Source organism: Schistocerca piceifrons, chromosome 4 (assembly GCF_021461385.2).
Source record: "Schistocerca piceifrons isolate TAMUIC-IGC-003096 chromosome 4, iqSchPice1.1, whole genome shotgun sequence".
Taxonomy (NCBI): Eukaryota; Metazoa; Arthropoda; class Insecta; order Orthoptera; family Acrididae; genus Schistocerca; species Schistocerca piceifrons.
Genome location: NC_060141.1, coordinates 237,231,495 through 237,255,751, shown reverse-complemented (window position 1 = coordinate 237,255,751; position 24,257 = coordinate 237,231,495). Strand labels below are relative to the sequence as shown.

The following is a 24,257-nucleotide window of genomic DNA, read 5'->3' as shown; positions in this document are numbered from 1 at the left end:
GCAATTCTATCCAACGTCACAAGTGTTTCTTCACATATGTGTTGTAACTTGTCACTCGATCCATACTTGCACTTATTTTAGAATCATTTTTAGAAACATATATGCCTTCTGATACTACACAAACCCTTGGAGGCAAGAAAATAACTCAAATATTTCGTAAATTACGTAGGAAATGGATGCAAAACAAACATTATGCTTACGACGTGTCCGATGTTCACCTTACTCGCCGTTTGGAGCGCTAGTGTCGCTCCATCTGTCAAACGGTAACAACTTTTACAGCAGTGAGTGTCGCGACCGCTATGTTAGACTGTGGTTGTGACTGTGGTACCGGTTGTTGCCACAGGCATAGGGTGTACGGAACAGCAGTGGCTCGAGCGGACCGCGCCGGCAGGTTGGCAACCCTGCGGCGGCCCGTCTGGCGCGGCGACAGCCTCCCCGCAGTCTGCAGGCGAGACGCGAGCATGACCGGTCAGTGCGTCAGCGTCCGCCAGAGAGGAAAGAGGAGTCGCGGTGCGCCGTGCTGTGCTAGTGAAGTGCCGTGCTGCTGCTGTGATGCGGTCTCGCTGCGCGCTGCTGCTGCTGGCCGCGCTGGCGGCGGCGTGCTGGCCCGGGGGCGGCGGTTCACTGTCGGGCCTGTACGCGGACAACGGCCTGGACCAGACGGTGATCCAGCGCGCCACGTCGCGCGCCGAGAAGCGGCAGGTGGAGCGCGAGATCCTCAACCTGCTGGGGCTGCCGCGCCGGCCGCACGCCGCGGCGCCTCAGCTGCTGCACAGCGCCGCGCCCCGCTTCATGCTCGACGTCTACCAGTCGCTGCTCGAGCCGCGCACCACTAGGAGCTCCCGCTCAGAGTTCCGCCTCAGCGGGCAGGAGCTCAGCGCCATCGACACCAGCGACGCCATCATGAGCTTCATCAGCCAGAGTGAGTTCCCTCCTATCTCGCTGTCCTACTGTAGTCCGATCGAAAGTAATTGACATTTGAGAGTTTGCGGGCTGGACTGCTGCGGCTAGCAGCACACCAGTGGGAGCATGGCACTGTCTACTCCCACTGCGTTGCCTCCTCTTGTTCACAAACCATTGCGACTGCTACTTCTGAAATATGAAACATTCATGGACAAAAAAATTTCGTCTATTTCATAGCAAAAGTAATGCGAAGCCCTAATTAAATTCAAGAAAACCATTTTGACACACTTAGACACACTATGGAACTGTGTACCATATGTGAATTTCAGATTCTTTGCGTGATTTTTGTGGTAGATAAAAACTTCAAAGCGAATTTCTCTCCCTGTGAGTCCAGGATGCTGTGATGGCTGTCTGAAGACAGTACTTGTTGCGACAACATCGCAGTTTTCGACCTCAGAGTCAGATGCTAACTAATTTAAATCGCATTGTAGCATTGAGACACTACTGTATCATAGACCCGGAGTCAGCTGAACGTACACCCCCCCCCCCCCCCCCTGCAATTCGCCCTGTGAAACTATCTTTCTGCACTTTTTTTCTAAGCATTTCTAATAAATTTTATAATCTTATACATATAAAAAAGGATGTATGTGTATGTAATTCGTGGTAAACCACTGGATTACCTTCAACCTAATGTGGTACGATATGTTGCATTGTCTGGAAAGAAGTACTGTAGGAGAAACAACTATGTCACTTTGGAGTGGGTGTGAGGATGAAGAGGGGGTGACTAGGATGTGGACAGGGAGATGGGGAGGAGGATGTGGACAAAGAGAGATGGAGGAGATGGACAAGCGAGGGAGGAGAGGAAGAGTTGAAGATAGAGAGGAGGGCAGATGGAGAAAGAGGGGAGGAGGAGTGGAAAGAGAGAAGTTAGGAGGAGGTGGATGGAGAGAGGGTGAGGAGAAGGAGGGTGCAAGGGGGCAAGAGCAGTTGGCACATGGGGAGATGGTATGAAATGGGCAGAGAGGAAGATGGGAGGAGATGGAAAGAGAGAAGCAGGAGAGGAACAGTTGGACAGAATGAGTGCAGGGAGGTAGAGACGGGAGAAAGAGTGCAGGGAGGAAGGTATGGTTAGAGGGAGAGGAGAGATAGAGAAAGAGGAGAAGGAGGAGGTTGAAAGAGAGGAGGGGACGTAGAGGTGGACAGAGACAGGATGGAGTGGCGATGGACAGAGAGAGAGTGAGTGAAGAGGAGAAAGGCAGAGAGGGGGTAGGAGGAGTTTGTCATATAGTGAGGGAAGGGGAGAGGGGTAGGACGAGGTCGACTGAGAGAGGATGGAATCAGAATGGACGGAAGTGAGTGAAGAGGAGAGGTGGCAGGAGGAGTTGGATAAATAAAGGGGGGGGGGGGAGATGGAGGGCAGCTGGAGAGGCGAAGGAGGAGAAGGATAAGGAAGGATATTTGCAGTATGTGACATATGCATAAGTGGGTGTAGCTGCAAGTGAAAACCTGTTTTTTATATATAAAAGTGATGCACGAACCTGCAATGGTAAATCAAACCCACTAATTGATGGCGCATGTAACTTGCTAGGGCTACTCCACTCGTCGTGGTTCGCTCGGATATGTGCATACGAATGACGCATCCCTATGGGCTCCATTGGCAGACACTTCTAACCGCCTGTTCTGTGAGATTTGATACAAGAACTACTTCGTTTACACGGTTAGTACAGCAATTATCAAAGACACGTAAGAATTTCAATGCATTAGCATGTGCCAAAGTGTAATTCAGGCTAGATCAACAAGAAAGGAGCTAATACATAAGCAAGTACTCACTTCCAGTGAAATCACATTCTTGACTAATGCAGCCGATGACAAAGGGCAGCACATATTTGTTTACACGAAGGTTCAACAGAGTTCTGAATATATCAACTGAAAACTAGCACAACGACTAAAGCTCCCAAATGTTAATCACTCAGAGAAAGCTTATTCTTGAATTCTGTTTTATGTACATAAATTACTTATCTCCTCAAACTTTTTTGATTGTGTCCTCTACCATCGCTTCCCTCTCCAATCCTCAGCCATCAGAAATCTGCAAAGATCAGAAGCTTGGAACAAATAGCATACGAAGCAGCAGCAGGAACTCCGTTGATAAACATGAGCGAGCGATTTAGGTGGCAGCTGTGCTAACCAACCGCACTGTTGTCACATAAATCAAGTAGCGACAGACGTCATTTCGATAGGTGGTCGTTACTGTTTGATGCTACTGGGACAAAAGAGACTGTGACAATAGCCTTCGTGTACAGTTGCACCCCGAGGAAAGGCTTCTTCTCGTAACAGGAGATAGTCACAGACACAATTTCGCAGGTCAGATTAAACAGCTTCACCTAGCAGATGATACAGCGTTCAGTGGCTGTGCATACTCTTTTTTTTTTATTCGTGTCAGAAGCACCACGGATACAGGAATATAAAAAAATGAATAGCACACAGAAAAAAAATTAATTACAGGCATATGAAAATATATATAAATATATATACAAATATGTGTGCACAGAAACAAAATGTTATAGGCATTTGGCCCATAAGCGGGCTACGTCGACAGCATTTGGGGTTGCCAACATCAGATCTTCTAAAGTGCAGTGTGAAGGACATTCAGGGCAGTTATACATGTGCTGGGTCGTCTGCACCTCTCCACAGTCGCAGAGATTAGATGTAGAATATCCCCACTTCAGAAGGTTATCTCTTGACCGTGCAGTGTTGGTGCGTAGCCTGTTTAGTTATCTCTAGACCACCCAGTCCTCATTGTAACCTGGTGCCAATTCTTCCTTTGGTTCCATCCAGTGCCCTTCTCCCGACCGCTTCCATCTCTCCACCCTAGATCCAGGTTGGTCGCTAAAATCTTCGGTTGCTCTGAGAAAACTGCGTCTAGATTTCAAGCGTTTGGTGGCTGGCTGAGTTTTGTGGAGGAGGTGGCTCTCTGCCATCTCAGCCCTCGCTCTTTCACTATAGGCTACCGCTTCTCTTCGCACTGCAGGAGGTGCAATCCCATCAAGATGGTAGAGCTTGTCTGTTGGCGTCGGTTTCAGACATCCAGTGACGAGCCTGCAGGTCTCGTTCAGAGCAATGTCGACCTGTTTAGCGTGGGTAGAGTTGTACCAGACACTGCTTGCATATTCGCCTGCTGGGAAGCAAACTGCTAGTGCTGTGGTCCTCACTACCTCTGGCTTTGCGCCCCAGGAGGAGTTCGTTATTTTCCGAAGAATATTATTTCTGCCGCTCACCTTCATTTTGGTGTTAATACAGCGCTGTTTATACGTCAGAGCCCTGTCTAGGGTTTCTCCTACGTATTTGGGGTTAACGCAGTGTTCGAGGAGTGTGTCCTTCCAGAAGACACGCAGCTTACGGGATGCCTGCTTATTACGGAGATGGAAGGGGCAAACTTGTGTTTTGCTAGGGTTGGCGTAGTACTGACAGAGCATGTCTAGCGCATCCGTGAACTTTGTCTCAACATGCTCAAAGGAGTCACCCTGTACGGCCATAGCACGGTCATCGGCGTAGATATAGTTTTACGTACCAGCTGGCAGTGGTTGATCGTTGGTGTATATGTTAAAAAGTAAGGGTGCCAGTACGCTGCCCTGAGGGAGACCATTTTTCTGGGTCCACCACCTGCTATGCATCCCTTGGAATTCCACAGCGAACCTACGGTTCTCTAACAGACTTCTAACTGTGGATGTGAATTTAAAGTCCCTGGTAATGGCATACAGCTTCTTCATTAGCAGACGTAAGTTGACGGTGTCATATGCGGCTGTCAAGTCTATAAAGGTGACACCGGTTATTTTCCGGTTCTCATAGCCGTCTTCAATCAGCTGCGTGAGGTTAATTACCTGAGATGTAGTGCTTTTCCCTGGGCGGAAACCTGCTTGTTGGGGGATTAGGTAGGGTTCTGTGGCACTGGAGAGGCGATCCTGGAGTATTTTTTCAAAGATTTTAAAGATATGGCAGAGAAGTGATACGGGTCCGAAATTTCTGGGGTCATCAGCATTTTTGCCTGGTTTTAAAATGGCAATAACTTTAGCCTTCCTCCAGATTGTGGGAATCTGACATGTTTCCATGCAATTGTGCGTACTCGTAAACAAACTATATTGTTAGTATCAAACACTGGAAAGCGTATGTCGGGTGTACAGGGTATGTTATCAGTATCACAGAACGACATTTACATGGAAACAATACAATACGTACAACAATGTCAGTGTGTAAGCTGGCAGTATTGAACGGTAATGTCAGTAGCTATCGGAAAGAGATGAATTTCGTCCGCCTTCCGGCCTCTATCGAAACTGTTACTTCCATCAGTCACCACATCACCTTGAGGGCTTACGCACACATCAGTTTATCGGCCGACCGACCAGAGATACATCTACAGAAATGTGGTCACGTAGAAGTATGCTACGACATTCTGTTTAGAAGTTAAAAACTTCCATTATGCGTGTAGTTGTAAGTATAGTTCTTACTCAAGGTGGGCAAAGCGAAACTAAACCTAACCTAACAACGCTTAACATGTAGTCACAGCCATATTGTCACACTTCACATGCGATTCATCAGATTTCATGGCAACTGCGAGCGATCAGCAATCGATCGGTGTGATCTGTAATTTATCCCGAATATCTACATGTACATCTACATCTATGTCTATGCTCTGCAAACCACCATGAGGTGCATGGCAGAGGATATGTCACATTGTACCAATTAATAGGGTTTCTTCCTGTTCCATTCACACATGTAGTGCGGGAGGAATGCTCGTTTGAATGCCTCTATGCATGCAGTAATTATTCTAATCATGTCCTCACGATCCCTACGTGAGCGACACGTAGGGGGTTGCAGTATATTCCTAGAGCTATCATTGAAAGCCCCGTTCTTGAAACTTTGTTAATAGACGTCCTGGGGATAGTTTACATCTGTCTTCAGGAGTCTACCAATCCACTTGCTTCAGTATTTCTGTGACGCTCTCCCATGGATTAAACAAACCCGTGTCCCTTCGTGCTGCCCCTCTCTGTATACGTTAAATATCCCCTGTTAGTCCTGTCTGGTATGGGTCCCACACACTCGAGCAATATTCTACAACCGATCGTACGAGTGATTTGTTAGCAATCTCTTTCGTAGACTGATTGCTCTTCTCCAGTATTCTACCATTAAACCACAGTCTACCATTTGCTTTAGCCACGACTGAACCTATGTGATCATACCACTTCATATCTCTGCAAAGTGTTACACCCAGGCATTTGTATGAGTTAGCCGGTTCCAGCAGTGACTCATTGGTATTATAGTCATAGGATACTACATTTTGTGAAGTGCAAAATTTTTAGTTTCTCAACATTTGAAGCAAGCTGCCAATCTCTGCACCACGTGGAATCTTATGAAGGTCTGAATATTTGTGCAGCTTCTCTCAGATAGTATACTTCATTATAGAGAACTGTATAATCTGCAAAAAGTCTGATTTTACTATTAATAGTGTCAGTAAGGTCATTAATATACAACACGAAGTGCGATCTGTGACGTTCAGAATATAGCTGACGATCTGCGACTCGTTCGTGTAGTTTATTAAGGATGGTTGTATAGTTCTGTTTGCTTGCTTCAGTAGCTGCATTTTTATATTTTCTCCTTTCGAAATTAAAATCAATACGGTTTCACGCGTGTTATCCACGTATTTCTGCCGAGCCTTATCTTTTTGCCTATTTGATCCGTTGGTGTCCTCATTATTTCATTTCTCAAAGGTACCCATTCCTCTTCTGTGTCATTTCTTTTATCCGTTTCCGTTAATCGTTGCCTAATGCTCCCCATGAAACTCTCTCAACCTCTGATTACTTCAATTTATCCAAGTTCTATCACTGAAATTTCGTAGCTTTCTGCAGATTCTTGAGTTTTAATGTGCAGTACATTTTGCTACGAGTTTCTAGCGTTGCGGCTTCTCTACATACAAGAGCATCATTCGCTGACAATTTTATGGGTCTTCCGACGTTAAGCATGAAGTCATTTATACATACGCATACATGCTGACTCATCCGTCCCTACCACTGCAGTTTCATGCAACCTGCAACATTATATCAGGCCTTTAAAAAAACCACGTGCGAGATTTTCATATTCTCTGGCTTGCTATGCGCGAACTAGTAGTCACAAAGAAAAAAATTTCGAGACCTCTTTGTAGGAAATTTAATGTTATTAAATTTTGTACTGGGATGCATTTTGCTGTAGACCACGGTTTCCGAGTTACTTAAGTAAAACGTACAAAAGTTACCTTCAAACGAAACTGCACCCTGACACACATTCCTCATCCCTGATACTCGATTTATTTTTTATCTCTATTGGTTGGGCTATTACTCCAGCAGCATAGTCGGCCATTTCGTTAACATTACTAATTTTGACGAGCCCTTGAGGGTAATGAAAGAAAAACGACTTTTGTAAACGTTACGCTAAAACTAAGTGCGTGGACAGTTCGATCCAAAATTAACTTTTACACAAGCACAGCAGTTTCGTAGTCAGAAGGCCTGTCGAATACATCGATGTGATTATCGATTTTATGCTGTTAAAATTCATAAAATTGTGAAGTAAAATTTTCACAAACGTCAGTTTTACAATTTGTAGGTGTGCGACCAAGCCGGCGGCGTAATAAGCCACTCAGTGAAGATTAAAAAGGTCGAATGTGTGAAATGATTCGATCAGTAGAAAATTTTTCTACAGTGCTAGGAGGGAGCAAATCAACACCATATTAGAAGTCCTGACTTATAAGGGCTGAGTGTCGGATTGTGTGTGCGTTTGACGGTTACTTTTGTACATTTTTCTTGAATAACTCGAAAACTAGCGGTTCTAGGAAAACTTACCCAGTACAAAATTTAGTTGCATCAAATTTCTTACAAAAAGATCCTGTTCATTTTTTCCTGTAGGACTAATAGTTTGCGTGTAACGAGAGAGAGAATATGAAAATTCCATTTTGGACACCAGATATTACATTGCGAGTTGCCTAAAACTACATCGTTAGGGGCAGCTGACTCACCCTGTGAACAGTAGTGGCCCTATAATTCTCCCTTGCCATGACCCGAAGTTACTGTTACGTCTGGAGATTTCTGTCGTTTAATAACCACATGTCTTGCTGATCTTTATTACAAATGCCTTTAATTTGAGTCCCCACTAATTCCGTAGATTCCCCATATCCGCAACAAGATATACTTATCTTGCAGTCTGTAGTCTAGAGTAGCAGGTCAACAGCATCATATATATGATTGAGGTGATATTTTAACTATGTAAATGACAAACAGATTTTCGAATATACTCGGTTTATTATTATTCCGTACATAAACCATGCCTTGGGACCGAGGCACAAAAATATCTTGCTGCCTCAGTGAGTCACTGTTGTCTTCCTCACCCTAGATGCAATACTATCTTCTACATCTACAAGGATACTCTGCAAATCACATTTAAGTGCCTGGCAGAGGGTTCATCGAACCACCTTCACAATTCTCTGTTATTCCAATCTCGTATAGCACGCGGAAAGAACGAACACCTATATCTTTCCGTATGAGCTGTGATTTCCCTTATTATATAGTGGTGATCGTTTCTCCCTATGTAGGTCAGTGTCAACAAAATATTTTCGCATTCAGAGGAGAAAGTTGGTGATTGGAATTTCGTGAGAAGATTCCGTCGCAACGAAAAACGTCTTTGTTTTAATGATGTCCAGCCCAAATCCTGTATCATTTCAGTGGCACTCTCTCCCATATTTCGCGATGATACAAACCGTGCTGCCCTTCTTTGAACTTTTTCGATCTACTCCGTCAATCCTATTTGGTAAGGATCCCACACCGCGCAGCAGTATTCTAAAAGAGGACACACAAGCGTGGTGTAGGCAGTCTCCTTAGCAGATCTGTTACATTTTCGAAGTGACCCGCCAATAAAAGGCAGTCTTTAGGTTAGCCTTTTCCACAACATTTTGGCCGGCCAGTGTGGCCGAGTGGATCTAGGTGCTTCAGTCCGGAACCGCGTTGCTGCTACGGTCGCAGGTTCGAATCCTGCCTCGGACACGGATGTGTGTGACGTCCTTAGGTTGGTTAGGTTTAAGTAGTTCTAAGTATAGGGGACTGATGATCTGAGATGTTAAGTCCCATAGTGCTTAGAGCCATTTAAACCATTTGAAGAACATTTTTATTGAGTTCCTTCCAATTTAAGTTGTTCGTAATATTGTAATTCCTAGGTATTTAGTTGAATTTACGGCCTTTAGATTTGTTTGATTTATCGTGTAGCCGAAGTTTAATGGATTCCTTTTAGCACTCATGTGGATGACCTCACACTTATCGTTATTTATGGTCAACTGCCAATTTTCGTATAATTCAGATATCATTTCTAAATTGTTTTGCAATTTGTTTTGATCTTCTGATGACTTTATTAGTTGATAAACGACCGCGTCATCTGCAAACAACCTAAGACGGCTGCTCAGATTGTATTCCAAGTTGTTTATATACATAAGGAACAGCAAAGGGCCTATAACACTACGCCAGAAATCACTTCTGTTTTACTCGATGACTTTCCATCAGTTACTACGAACTGTGACCTCTCTGACAGAAAATCACGAATCCAGTCACATAACTGAGAAGATATTCCATACGCACACAGTTTCACTACAAACCGCTTGTGTGGTACAGTGTCAAAAACCTTCCGGAAACATATGCAGTCTTGGAAATAAATGCAGATCGGTCGTCTGCTAACGCGTCTGCCAAGGCCGTGACCGCAACAACCGCCCACCCAAGTCCTCCTACCAAAAAGTGCATCCTTAAGCGGAGGCCTTTGCTTTTATTCTAGTTCCCAAGACCTGCTTCAGAATTATGATTCAAATTAACTATTGTGTAAATTTACGTTATGTTGACGGCTAATTAGACAAAACTGAGTATCAGAGGTGGGCATAAAATGATAACTGGATCCTACTATCGCGCACCTGACTCATCTCCTGATGTAACCGAAAGCTTTAGAGGAAACCTCAGTTCACTTGTATGTTAAGTTCCTCAATCGTACTGTAATCATCGGTGGAGATTTCAATCATCCAACAATCAATTGGGAAAATTACAGTCTTGTTAGTGGAGGACGTGATAAGTTGTCATGTGAAACATTACTAAATGCCTTCTCTGAAAACTACCTAGAACACATAGTTTGGAACTCCATTCATGATGGAAGTATGTTAGATCTAATAGCAATGAATAGACCAGACCTATTTGAGGATGTCCACGTCGAAACTGGTATCAGTGACCATGACGCGGCTGAGGCAACAATGATTACCAAAGTACAAAGGACACTAAAAGAAGCAGATATGTATGTTCAGTTATAAAAGTAGATAAAAATATCAGGAGTGTCATATCCCAATGAGGAACTTGAAACCTTCAGCACAGAGCAGGAACACGTAGGGGAACAATGGCTCGAGTTTAAAAGAATAATTGACTGTGCGCTGGATATATATGTACGCAGTAGAACAGTTCTTAATTGGAGGGATCGTCCTTGGTACACAATCACCGTAAAGAAACTTCTAAAGAAACAGAGATTACTACATAATCGGTATAAAACAAAGCGTAAGACTATAGATAGAAAGAAATACTGAATGAACACGTTTGGCGTTCAAGAGAGCAATGCGTGATGCCTTCAATGACTACCGTAGCAAAATATTGTCAAATGGTCTTTCACAAAACCCAAAGAAATTCTGGTCCCTGGTGAATGAGACAGGAACTGAAATTGAGGGTGGCAAAGCAAAATCTGAAATGCTTAGCTCCGTTTTCTAATGTTCCTTTACAAAGGAAAGACCAGAATAATTGCCCCACTTCAGTCCTCGTACCTTGAAAAGATGAGTGGGATAACTGTTAGTGCCACTGGTGTTGAGAAACAGCAGAAATTGTTACAATAGAATAAATCCCCAGGATTCGATGGAATACATGTCATATTCTGTACTGAATTTACCACTGAGTTAGCGCCTCTTCTATTTGTAATCTATCGTACGTGCCTGGAGCAAAAAATAGTGCCCACTTTCTGCAAAGATACAACTCGTTGAAGGATAGTGGAAATGATCCTCAAACTCAAACTCATAGAAGGATAGTAAAAATAATCCTCAAAACTACCGTCCAATATCGTAGCCATCGATTTGCTGTATAATGCTAGAATATTTTTTTAGCTCAGACATAAAGAGGTGTCTCGAAAAGAATGACCTGCTACATACCAGTCAGTAAGGATTCCGAAAAAACTGATCATGTGAAACACAACTCGCATTTTTGTCTCATGACATACCAATGACTGTATAAGACATTTAGGTAGATGTAGTGTTTTGTGATTTCCGAAAAGCATTTGACTCAGTACCACATCTACACTTATTGTCAAAAGTACGATCATAATGGGGTATCAAGTGAAATTTGTGATTGGACTGAGAACTTTTTGGTAGGGAGTACACAGCATGTTATCTTGGAGAGTGGTCGTCAGATGTAGAAGTAACTTTGGGTGTGCCCCAGGGAAGTGTGTTGGGACCCATACTGTTCATGTTGTGTATTAATGACTGATTTTGCAGCCAAAATTAGTAGTAATCTCAGACCTTTTGCAGGTGATGCAGTTATCTTTAATGAAGTACTGTCTGAAAGAAGCTGCATAAATATTCAGATCTTGATAATATTTCAAAGTGATGCAAAGATTGGCAACTTGCTTCAAATGTTCAGAAATGTAAAACTGTGCACTTCACAAAACGAAAAAAAACACAGTATCCTATGACTATGACGTCAATAAGCAATGAGTGCAATCGGCTAACTCGTACGAATACTTTGTAGGGATATGAAATGTAATAATGATCACATAGGTTCAGTTGGGGGTAAAGCTCGTGGTAGACTTCAGTTTATTGGTAGGATACTGGGGAGGTGTAATCAGTCTACAAAGGAGACTGCTTACAAGTCATTCGTGCGACCAGTTCTAGAAAATAGCTCAAGTGTGTGGGACCTGTACCTGATACTAACTGTGGATATTGAACGTATACAGAGAAGGGCAGCACGAATGGTCACAGGTTTGTGACAACGAGACTCTCATCAATCGAGATAGCGGTTATCAGCTGAACTCTGCTTGGAATCCTGTTATAGAGAAACTTCGTAGTCGACGTAGTTATCTGCATAAAGATGGAAATCGACCTGACACCGATACGCCAGGCTTTCACAGTGGAGGGCGCGAGGCGCAGCGCACGGAACCTTTATGAACGCGCACGCTGAGCAGCGCATGCGCAATGTCACCTCAGAAGGCTTTAAATAGCGGAGCTCAGCGCTTACTCGCCAGTACTACTCTTCAGTGGCATTCACCTAAAGATGGCCAGAAGACTCTGCGCCGAAATATCGTGGCAGGAAGTTACTGATATCTGGCAGTTCTCCCGTGTTTTTATGGAACATTACAGCCTCTTATCTGTTTTAAATTTTTTAACTAGTGGCGCATCTCGCCATGAGTTTTAACACATGTGTCCCTCTCAAAACAAAATTCGTTCCACATTGATTGGCTAATTAATGGTGTCTCCTTTGTGTGGTTGTTGCTTTTGTGGTCCTCAGTCCGAAGACTAGTTTAATGCAACTCTCAGTGCTACTACAGCCTCTGCAAGCCCCTTCATCTCTGAATAACTCATACAATCTATATCCATCTGAACCTGCTTAAAGTTTTCATCTCTTGTTCTTCCTCTACAATTTTCATATCCCATACTTCCCTCCAGTACTAAATTGATGATTCCTTGACATTTCATAATGGGTCCTATCAGCCTTTCTCTTCTTTTAGTCAGTCTGTGCCACAAATTTCTTTTCTCCCCAATTCGATTAACTCCTCATTAGTTACGCAATCTTTTCATCTAATCTTCACCGTTGTTCTGTAGCACCACACATTAAATACTTATTTTCTCTTTCTTGTCTCAACTGCTATCGTCATTTTTCACTTCCTTACAAGGCTACGCTACAGACAAACACCTTCAGAAAAGACTTCCTAACTGTTAAATTTCTATTAAATGTTATCAAACTCCTCTTTTTCATAAATGCTTACCTTTATAAAGCCAGCGTGCTGTTTGTATCCGCCGGCCAGTGTGGCCGAGCGTTTCTAGGCGCTTCAGTCTGGAACCGCGCGACCGCTACGGTCGCAGGTTCGAATCCTGCCTCGGGCATGGATGTGTGTGATGTCCTTAGGTTAGTTAGGAGTAAGTAGTTCTAAGTTCTAGGGGACTGATGACCTCAGATGTTAAGTCCCATAGTGCTCAGAGCCATTTTGTTTGTATCCTCTCTAATTCAGCCATCATTAATTATTCTGCAGCCCAAGTTACAAAACTCATCTACTACTTTTAGTATTTCGTTTCCTAATCAAACTTCCTCAGCATCAACTCATTTAAATCGACTACATGTCAGTCCACATGCTTTGCTTTCGTTGATGTTTCTCTTGTATCCTCCTTCCAAGACACTATTTCGTCGCCGGCCCGTGTGGCCGAGAGGTTCTAGGCGCTTCAGTCCGGAACCACGCTGCTGCTGCGGTCGCAAGTTCCAATCCTGTCTCGGGCATGGATGTATGTGATGTCCTTAGGTTACTTAGGGTTAAGTAGTTTTAAGTCGAGGGATTGATGACCTAGATGTTAAGTCCCATAGTGTGTAGAGCCATTTGAAACTGTTTCGTCAAATGTCAAAGTTTCAATTTCTTCTCCCTGGACTTTTAAATCCTTCTCCAAATTTTTCTTTACTTTCTTTTGCTGTTGGTTCAATGCTCAATTGTATAACGTCGGGATAGCTTACTAATTTGTCTTACTCTCTTCTCAATTGCAGCTTCCCTTTCTTCCACTTCGACCTTTATAACTACAGTCGCGCCTGTGTACAAGTTGTAAATAACCTTTCGCTTTCCGTGTTAAATCCCTGCTATTTTTCAAAGAGTGAAGCCCAGTCCACATTGTCGAAAGCTTTCTCTAAATCTGTAATGCTATAAACGTAGCTGCTTTTCTTTAACTATCCTCTAAGAAAAGTCGTACGATCAGCGTTCACACTACACTTCTCTGGAACCGAAACTGATCTTCACCGGGATCAGCTTCTACCAGTTTTTTCAATTTTTCTGTAAATAATTTACGTCAATATTTTCCAACCATGACTTATTAAATCGATAGTTCTGTTATATTCACACCTGTCTTCACCTGCTTTCTAATTGTTACCCTGTTCTTGAAGTTTGAGGATTTCTCGTTTGTCTTGTACATCTTGGACACCAGGCTGAATATGCGTTTCAAATCCGTAAAGTAGAAAATCATATATTCACATCGTGTATGTTTACTTGGTATTCGGCCGTCTTCACTGTCGGTGAGAAGCACAAACTCCCATTCTTCCTATTAACAACGAACCCAAGATGGGACGGTAATTTTCTTTTTTGCCACGTTAGAAGTCTGAAATTGTTTCTACAGAAACTTGATCAATCAGATGCAATTTCCTCGAAACTTGCGGCGTCGCTATTACGATGTTTTTGCGTAAAAATGCTCATTTACGAGTAAAGTGTTATTGAAATCAGTGACGTTCTAATCTACCGGCGTCAGGTTCAGCAACATTTTCGTATTGGATTGTACCGACAGACTAAATGTGTCTGCAAGACATTTAACGCGTCGCTGGGTGAAAGCAGTGTACTCTTTTGTCACGGGCAAGTTTAAACGCGAAATCCATTAACTATGGTACTTTTTGCTTCACAGAGATGTAACCCAACACGAAGTATGCTATGTCTCAGTCTTTGTGACTGGTAGCGGTAATTTTTTTTTTAACCTTTACATATCTCTTGAGGCAGTCATGGTCGAAAAATAGTCAACATGGCTTCAAATTCTTTTATACCAACAAGCCAAGATGTTCGAGTATTTCACGCATATAAAAACATTAAAGTTGTTTTTATAATGCCATTTAGCCTGAAGATGAGGTTTAACTCTCGAAACATGTCGCTAAATAAATAAACAATACAATAGTTGACAAAATTTGTGACTGGTAGCGGTAATTTTTTAAAAAAACTTTACATATTTCTTGAGACAGTCACGGTCGAAAAATAGTCAAAATGGCTTCAATCTCTTTGATAGTGGCTGACGCTGGACGTTCGAAAGTTGACAGTTAACAGGTCCCGTAGCATGTCCAGGAATTCCCCGCTATTCCCGTGGGTCCGCTTGGCTTTGTTCTCTCCGTCACCCCAGCCCTTATACAATAGATGGTCTCCCGATCCCTATACCTGCGTAACTGCCTGCCGCTGTTTCCTCGCTTACCGCTATCTCGTTGGCCTCCCCTTTTAGCGGTGCAGGTGCCTCTGAAAGCGTCCACTTAGTCCATCACTACATCCTGTTTACCTGCCGCCACCGGCTGTAAGCTGTGACTCGTCTCACCGTGCTGTGTAGCACGCACCAGTTTTTCCACTCAACACATCTAATGAAACTGATTTACTGCAAATAAAATACAAGTGAGGTGATTTTACAAGATATCCAACTGCGTGTGCGTTTTGCAAGCCACTGTACAGTACATAATGGATGCCTTTTTGTACATGTATTAGTGACTTCCTGCCTAATCCGTTCGCACACGAAGCAAAGCAAAAACACAGTTTAGCCAATGACGTGCAGTTCCCAGTTGGCTACAACGGGTATACCTGACAGAAGTTCGGAGATTCTTCAGGGATATTTTCACTGTATTTTCGTGAAAGCACCCGTAGTTGCAGAGTAATTGCATTTTATAAAATTTGTTACCCTTCATTTGTTTTTTTAATCTGTATTGCACTGGATGTAAACTCTAAGACAAAAATCAAAAAGAAAAAAAGGAGCAAACCATGCACCACAGGAGAATTATCCAAATAGGACAGAAATCGGTATCTGTTATATACATGTACATGTACAGCCAAACAAATGATTACAATTTTGTACGACTTGGCATTGATTGCCACAATTGTTGGACATCCTCCTGGGGAATATCGTGCCACATTATGTCCAGTTCAGGATGTCAAATTAAACGTCTTCCAGCTGTCTAGTTTCCAACCTTATTTTTTTTGGCTACCAGTTTCAGCGTTTTACTACGCCATCTTCAGGCCCCTGACTGACGTGTAGGAAGATTCTTCCTCAGCTGTGATCAAAACAGGGACCAGCAATACTGGTGTCAGTATATTTTTGCTACATCGATCACTTCAACCAACTGCCGACACGTCGGTCATGGGCCTGAAGATGGCTTCGTAGAACGCTGAAACTGGTTGCCAAATAAAATAAGGTTGGGAACTAGACGGCTGGAAGGCGTTTAGTTTAACATCCTGTATCGAACAGTCGAGTCCCGTAACCAGCACTAAAGAGATAGACAGACAGAGACTTCTGTCCAATTGGCAAGTTAGATCGACAAAACCCCGAAGTGGTTGGGAGGCCACTACCCGTAATGCTCCAAACGTACTTCAATGCGAGATGCTTTTAATAATTTCCACAACGAAATTCTGTCTCGAAATCTGACAGAAAACCCAAAGAGATTCTGGTCATACATAAAGCACACCAGTGGCAAGACGTAATCAATACCTTCACTGTGCTATAACAACGGTGAAGTCACGGATGACAGTGCCACTAAAGCAGAGTTATTAAACATGGCTTTCTGAAACTCCTTCACCAAAGAAGATGAAGTAAATATTCCTGAATTCCAATTAAGAACAACTGCCAAGATGAGAAACATAGAAGCAGATATCCTCAGTGTAACGAAGCAGCTTAAGTAACTTAATAAAGGCAAGGCCTCCGGTCCAGATTGTATACTAGTCAGGTTCCTCTCAGGTTAAGCTGATAAAATAGCTCCATATTTAGCAATTATATACAACTACTCGCTGAGAGAAAGATCCGCACCTAAAGACTGGAAAATTGCTCAAGTCACACCAATACCCAAAAAGGGAAGTAGGAGTAATCCGCTGAATTACAGGCCTATGTCACTAACGGCGATTTGCAGTAGGGTTTTGGAATATATACTGTATTCGAACATCATGAAGTACCTCGAAGAAAACGATTTATTGAAACATAGTCAGCACGGTTTCAGAAAATATCGTTCTTGTGAAACACTACTAGCTCTTTATACTCATAAAGTAATAAGTGCTATCGACAGGGGATATCAAATTGATCCCATATTTTTAGATTTCCAGAAGGCTTTCGACACCATTCCTCACAAGCGTCTTCTAACCAAACTGCGTGCCTACGGAGTATCGCCTCACTTGTGCGACTGGATTCGTGATTTCCTGTCAGAAAGGTCACAGTTCATAGTAATAGGCGGAAAGTCATCGAGTAAAACAGAATAATAACCGGCGTTCCCAAAGGAAGTGTTATAGGCCCTCTATTGTTTCTGATTTATATTAACGACATAGGAGACAATCTGAGAAGCCGTCTTAGATTGTTTGCAGTAGATGCTGTCATTTACCATCTTGTAAAGTCATCAGATGATCAAAACGACTTGCAAAATGATTTAGGTAACATATCTGTATGGTGCAAAAAGTGGCAATTGACCCTGAATAAGGAAAAGTGTGAAGTTATTCACATGAGTACTAAAAGAAATCAGGTAACTTTCGATTACGTGATAAGTCACACAAATCTGAAGGCTGTAAATTCAACTAAATACTTAGGGATTACAATTACAAATAACCGAAATTGGAACGATCACATAGATAATATTGTGGGTAGAGCAAACCAAAGACTGCGATTCATTGGCAGAACACTTAGAAGGTGCAACAGGTCAACTAAAGAGACTGCTTTCCCTACACTTGTCCGCCCTATTCTGGAGTAGTGCTGTGCGGTGTGGGATCCGCATCAGGTGGGACTGATGGATGACATCGAAAAAGTACAAAGAAGGGCAGCTTGTTTCGTATTATTGCGATATAGGGTAGAGAGTGTCACAGACATGATACGTGAATTGGAGCGGCAATCATTAAAACAAAGGCGTTTTTGGTTGCGACGGGATCTTCTCCTGAAATTTCAATCACCAGTTTTCTCCTCCGGTTGCGAAAACATTCTGTTGGCACCCACCTACATAGGGAGAACTGATCATCACGATAAAATAATAGAAATCAGGGCTCGCACAGAAAAATTTAAGTGCTCGTTTTTCCCGCGTGCCGTTCGAGAGTGGAATGTTAGAGAGACAACTAGAAGGTGGTTCATTGAACCCTCTGCCAGGCTCTTTATTGTGAATAGCAGAGTAATCACGTAGATGTGGATGTAGATGTACTCAAGTGGAGAGAGATCTGGCTACCTAGCTGGCCAAGCTAGGATTTGGCAAGCACGAAGACAATCAGTAGAAACAATCGCCGTATGCGTACGGGATCTTGCTGAAATGTAAACACAGGATGGCTTGCCACGAAGGGCAATAAAACGAAGCGGAGAATGTCTACGACCTACTGCTGTGCTATAAGGGTGCCACGGATGACAACAAAAGGGGTCCTGCCACGAAGGTACCCCATACCATCACTCTTGGTTGTCGAGCCTTTTGGCAGGCGACATTCAGGTTGGTATCCCACCGCAGCCTGGGGGGTGTTCAGACACGTCTTTAGCCTGGAGCCTTATTGACTGGAGTAGAATTCCCTTCATTGATGAGTCTCGCTTCGAAATGCGCCCCTATGAGCAGTGAAAACGTGTCTGGAGACCCCCTGGACAGGGGTGGGATACAAAGCTTACTGTCGCCCTCCACATGGCCTGACAATCAAGAGTGATGGTCTGGGGTGCCTTTTCTTTTCATAGCAGCACCCCTGTGGTTCTTATTCGCGGCACCTTTACAGCACAGCAGAACGTCGGCGATATTCTACGCCCCATTTTGTTGCCCTTCATGGCAAACCATCCTGGGCTTACGTTTCGGAAAAATAATGCCCGTCTGCATACAGCGTGAATTTCTACTGCTTCGCGCTTGTCAAACCCTGCCTTGGCCAGAAACGTCGTCGATCTCTCCCCAGTTGAGAAGTTCTGAAGCATTTTGGGCAGGACCCTCCAACCAGTCGGGGATTTTGACAGTCTAGCGCGCCATTTGCACAGAACTTGGCTCTATATTCCTGAGGAGGGTATCCGACAATTCTGTGAATCAGTGCCAAGCCAAGTAAGTGCCTGCATAGGGCTTTCTTGAATAAATCATCCTAGTTTTCTGAATGTTTTTACTTCGAGCGTATTTGCACAAGAATGTGTTTGCACAAGAATGTGAATGTCAATAGTTTATTTAGCGTATGGCTTACAGAATTACAGTTACAAGTATGTACGTCATACTGATACACGATGCTCCTGAAAGTCGTCAGGGGCATTTTCTTTGGTGTTTCTGCAGATGTTTGCCATTTAGTTTTACAAAAGTGTAGCTGCAAGCTCATACAAATAGCACACGCCACGTCTTTCGAGCGACGCTCAGTGTCGATACAACATATCGATTTGTTTGTAGTTACAAACACAATTATTTTTGAACAGGGATTTTACGCGCCTGTTCGATGGAGGGATGACGTATTAGTACAGTGCGATACTCGTTCTATCGACAAGCATTAAATGGGGTCGTAAAACACGAAGAATAACCGGTACTCTTAACAGCGCCAGCATCGCCTTTGTCCGTGCTAACTGCTACTGTTATGCAGCAGCGCTTCTCAGCCACTGCTGGAGTACTGATTATTCTTCGTTTTTTATCGTCCCTGTTAATACGTATTGCACAGCCAAAGACTCCAGCTGCTTCAGCGACGTCTTTCCAGGTATCTACGAATTTTCGTTTTGGGCAGTCGTGCAAAATGTGGTCCAGTGCTTCTTGCGATGTTCTACAGTCGTTCGCCAATTATGTAGTACTGCTTTGGGCATGACGTTGTCTGTTCTGACACTGTTGAGGAAGCTCCAGATATTTCTTGGTTGGATCTATTTTACGTATCGTGGAAGGCTCATGATCGTGGAAGGACGTCCGCTGAATTCTCCAATCCTCTCTTAGATTGTAGCTTTTTGGGGCGAGTTGGCCAGTGTTTATCTAGATGGGTTCTCTAGATTTTAGGAGAGTGTGCAGAAAATTGTTCAATGTTTCATGTTCTCTGGCTCTTTGTCACTATGTTCAGTGCGTCGTTTAATTGCATATCTATTTTGTTGACATGTCATTAGTATGCGTTTTGTGTTTTGTTTGCACCGCTGACAGTACTTACCGTTGACAAAATTAATGCCCACTTTTATCCTTCACCCTCAGAGCTCACATTCAGTACTGCTTGCTTCTGTCTCGGGTTTGTGTTTTCAGTTGCGTTAGTTGTACATTAACTGTAATGTAGGAAAAGGTTTGCTAACGAAGAGAGTCGCACCTCGTGTATGGGTTCAGTGACAGCAGTGGAAAAGCGGCATAACGACGCTATGGCCTGTTTTTCCCTCAGCGATGGCAACCACATCGCATTACTTCTGCATTTGTGTGAGAGTTGTTAGATTATTCACTGTTTTGTGTTGTATGTCCTGTTGATTGTATGTTACAGGCTCTTCCATTGTTCTGAAGGAGTTTTCACAGAAACGAAGGTAACTGGGGTAGAAAACTGCTTAAATCATATTTACACTATTTCTCTGTAACGGGTCCCCGAAAACGCCGGGTCCCATGTTTATAATACACTCACAAAACATCCGTGAACAGTCACCAACATTTCGTCGGTGGATTTAGGATTTACCCTGTTCGTGTGACTGCATTAAAGTTTCCCTGCAGTGATGCGCAAAGTTCGCTGCATAATTACCACCCTGTAGTCGTTGAATGTAAAGTGCTCACCATCACTACAAATTCTCGGATTGTACGAGCGCAAAATTTGCGGAAATAAGACGCTCTTAGGTATATCCTGATCGATGGCGATATTTCTTGAGCCAGTCTGTGTCTGTGGGTGGCAGTCCTTCGTTTCTGGTGCTGTTGTTAGCAAGTCTACTCTCAGAAACGTGTTGATGATGTCCGGCGTCTGAACAAAAAAACTAGGAATTCCGTCGTGGGAAAGATAGACATTGTTGCTTATGTACGGGGAAAAATACAAGCAAGCGAATGAAGCACGACAAAAGGAAATTACACACTTTATTTTAGATGGTTTACGATACTATTACAGAATGGGGAACCCAACGGATCCTAGTTTCCTAACCATGAGCACAGGAGGAGAACAAATGCCACCTTTGAGCTTCTTTCTTATAATTACTTTATTTAAAGAAACGTTTTTATTCGTGTAACTCGGCAGTGTTTTGGCCTTGAATTCTAACGCTGTTGGTATGTGTGGTGTAGTACACTCCATGCAATTTGTTTACGTGATTTAACCAAATGTAAATATTTAATATAGATTAATATTATTATACATTATTAATATACCGTGACAATAAAAAATAAAATTTTATTTATTAATTATTAGTCTCATACCGGTAGTGCTTGAGGTAATTGTTTCATCTACTGTCGTCAGACACTTTCGGCCGTTCTCTAAGGAGATTCACATTTTGTTTTTGATTCACTTGGCCCTTAATAAGTTCTAGAGACAACTTCTTCTAAAACCTTCGACGTATATGTTTGGTTTTGGGATTAAAATCAAATTATTTGTACATTAATTCCTGCCACATTCATTCCCGCCACTGCCTGCTGTCAAATTATTTGTACATTAATTCCTGCCACATTCATTCCCGCCACTGCCTGCTGTTTATCGACACATCTTAGGAGGCAGAAACTTCAGCTACAACATCAGTAACACAGTTTGTGGAAAAGTTTTGTCCTCATGAAATCCGAAAATGGTGGAGTGATCTCTTCGACCTCGTGTGTTTACCAATGATGGTGGAATCACTCTCCTATTTCTCCACATTGTAGCACCCATTTTTGCAAGTTTATTTTCCTGTAGAATTTGGAGACAAAGCTGCAACTGCTGTAATATCCCTACCAGAATCCGAAAGAGGGCGTATAATTAATTTAACAAAGTCATATGTTTTATTGCTAACTCTGAAAGGGTTATCTGGCTCCTGACGTACATAGATTTCTAAATTCACGGTGTAATAGGTCCTGACGTCAACTAAGGCAAAGATCTTCAGATCTTATTTTGCCAGCTTTGTGGGCTCCTACAATCTGAAGATGCAGTTCCAACGAAGCACTTCTAATTTTGCGTCTAATGTAACGTATCCACCGACTGAGAAGTTACAGTGAGTCATTAATTGATCAGGAACATCTATAATCTAGCAATAAAACATATGACTTTATTAAATTAATTATACAACCTATTTCGGATTCTGGTAGGGATATTACAGCAGTTGCCAATTTTTCCACTTCCCTCCTGGCTGCTCGAATATCCTCGTGAAAACGAGGATATCACAAGTGTAATTGGAGTCTTTGGAGGGCTATAGTAGCCCGAATTTTTTTATCTCAGTTTCATCAGATGCCCAATGGCATTCAAAATTCAATTTACTTGACTTGTAGGTTCCTGCCAAATACAGGAGCCCATTACTATCATTTCGTGCTCTGTTGAAGACTTTAATATGTTTTCTTGTGAACTTTGTATGTATGCGCTTATTTGGAAACAGAACAGTTTGTTCAATACAAATGTAAAAAGATAGAAACACTCTAATGGTGAAGCACATTGTTGGGTCTCAGCAATGACGCCTGAGGGTCGGTAATAATATTGTGTGACCTTGTTGTAACATTGTTGTTGTTGTGGTCTTCAGTTGTGAGACTGGTTTGATGCAGCTCTCCATGCTACTTTATCCTGTGCAAGCTTCTTCATCTCCCAGTACGTACTGCAACCTACATCCTTCTGAATCTGCTTAGTGTATTCATCCCTTGGTCTCCATCTACGATTTTTACCCTCCACTCTGCCCTCCAATACTAAATTGGTGATCCCTTGATGCCTGAGAGCATGTCCTACCAACCGATCCCTTCTTCTAGTCAAGTTGTGCCACACATTAGGACGAGGAAATTCTTTTCTTCATTTAGTAGAACCATCTTTTCCCATGTAATAACTATAATTGACCTCATCTTCATCGTTTTCATCTTCTCCTGCCCTGACAGTTCGTCGTGGTCACTGACGGTAACAGTATTCTCTTGCTCTCCATCGTCGGAATCAAGTAAATCATCAATCAGTGCACGTACTTTATACCCTTCTGGCCCATAACTATCCATCTATGCAATATTTGCTATTAATTATGCACTCAATTATCATATCTTATGCTCACCCCTCACTCCACTTCCGGGTTAATTGACGGTTATTGACTTGAACTGTATATGCCTTTTTTAATTTCTCAGTCCAATTACTCTTGGGGGAACCAAGTTATTTCTCCAGCTTATCAGCGACGTAACTTGCATGGGCGTTGGCAGATTTTCCTGTTTGCCACAGCCGCTGGCCCCCAACAGTGATTTTCAAGAACCCGCGGCCACTCGCGTACCACGTGGCTCCGCTGGCTGTGACCTACCACATCCCACCAGTGCTCCAGGCGTATGTCTCATGTAAACCTCCTCAAGTCGCTTGGAGAAGCTGCTTCTGCAAGTTCTTTCAAGTGGGAACAACCCCAACAAGTCGACTTCCGCAGGTTTCGCCAACTTGCAGGAATAGCTTCTGCAAGTTAGTGGAAACATTGCCTTGCATCTTGCTGGGAGGACTTGACAGAGTTGGTAGTTGCTGGAAGTTTTTTTCAGACTTGCAGAAATTTTGTGTGTTCAATACTAATACGAGGATTTCAGTGTCGGAAAGGAGAATGGCGCAAAGACAGATGGGCCGAAACAAATGTACCATTGAGCCGCGTAAGATAGATAATAGACCGCTGCGACCTGTGACTGTGTAACAATGGAGATAAAAAATCGAATTTCTCATTTAATATATTTCGGACCATTTAATACGATTTGAAAAACAAACAAATTAATTTCGGACTATTGCACCATATTTGGAAAAAAACCAGACAAGAAAAATTTGTGGGGTCACAGCAGATAAACCAGCTGGTCTCGAAATAGTGCTCGTCCGCATCTCATGGTCTAGTGGTTAGCGTTCCTGCTTATGGATCACGGGGTCCCGGGTTCGATTCCCGGCCGGGTTGGGGATTTTATCTGTCCGGGAACGGGGTGTTTGTGTTGTCCCCATTATTTCATCATCATCACCATTCGTGTCAGTGGTTAGATTGACTGTGAAGAAAAGATTGGACAGTGTAAAAATTGGGACTTTCTACGGGCACTGATGTACGCGCAGTTGAGCGCCTCGCAAGCCAATCATCATCATCGAAACAGTGCTTCCTCCCCCTAGCACTTCTTGTAAGGAACTTCTGAGGCAGCTGTTCGTAAGTGAGACATACAAAGTGCGCTGCGGACTGTAACTTGTACTAATGACAAACACCATCAGATAAAAATTTGTACACCATTTTAGAGGTTCCCATTTCTCTCAGGATT

The 24,257-nt window shown here is 43.0% G+C and overlaps 1 protein-coding gene across 1 annotated transcript in view; it reads left to right on the top strand.

Annotated features, from left to right (window-relative positions):
• Positions 1 to 456: 456 nt before the first annotated feature.
• The window catches only part of LOC124795255 (protein 60A-like), a 208,259-nt gene continuing 184,458 nt past the window's right edge, over positions 457 to 24,257 (top strand). Inside the window, exon 1 of the mRNA XM_047259200.1 lies at positions 457 to 922. Coding sequence (XP_047115156.1) covers positions 553 to 922 — 370 coding nt within the window. The 5' untranslated portion in view covers positions 457 to 552. The remainder of the gene's footprint in view (positions 923 to 24,257) is intronic.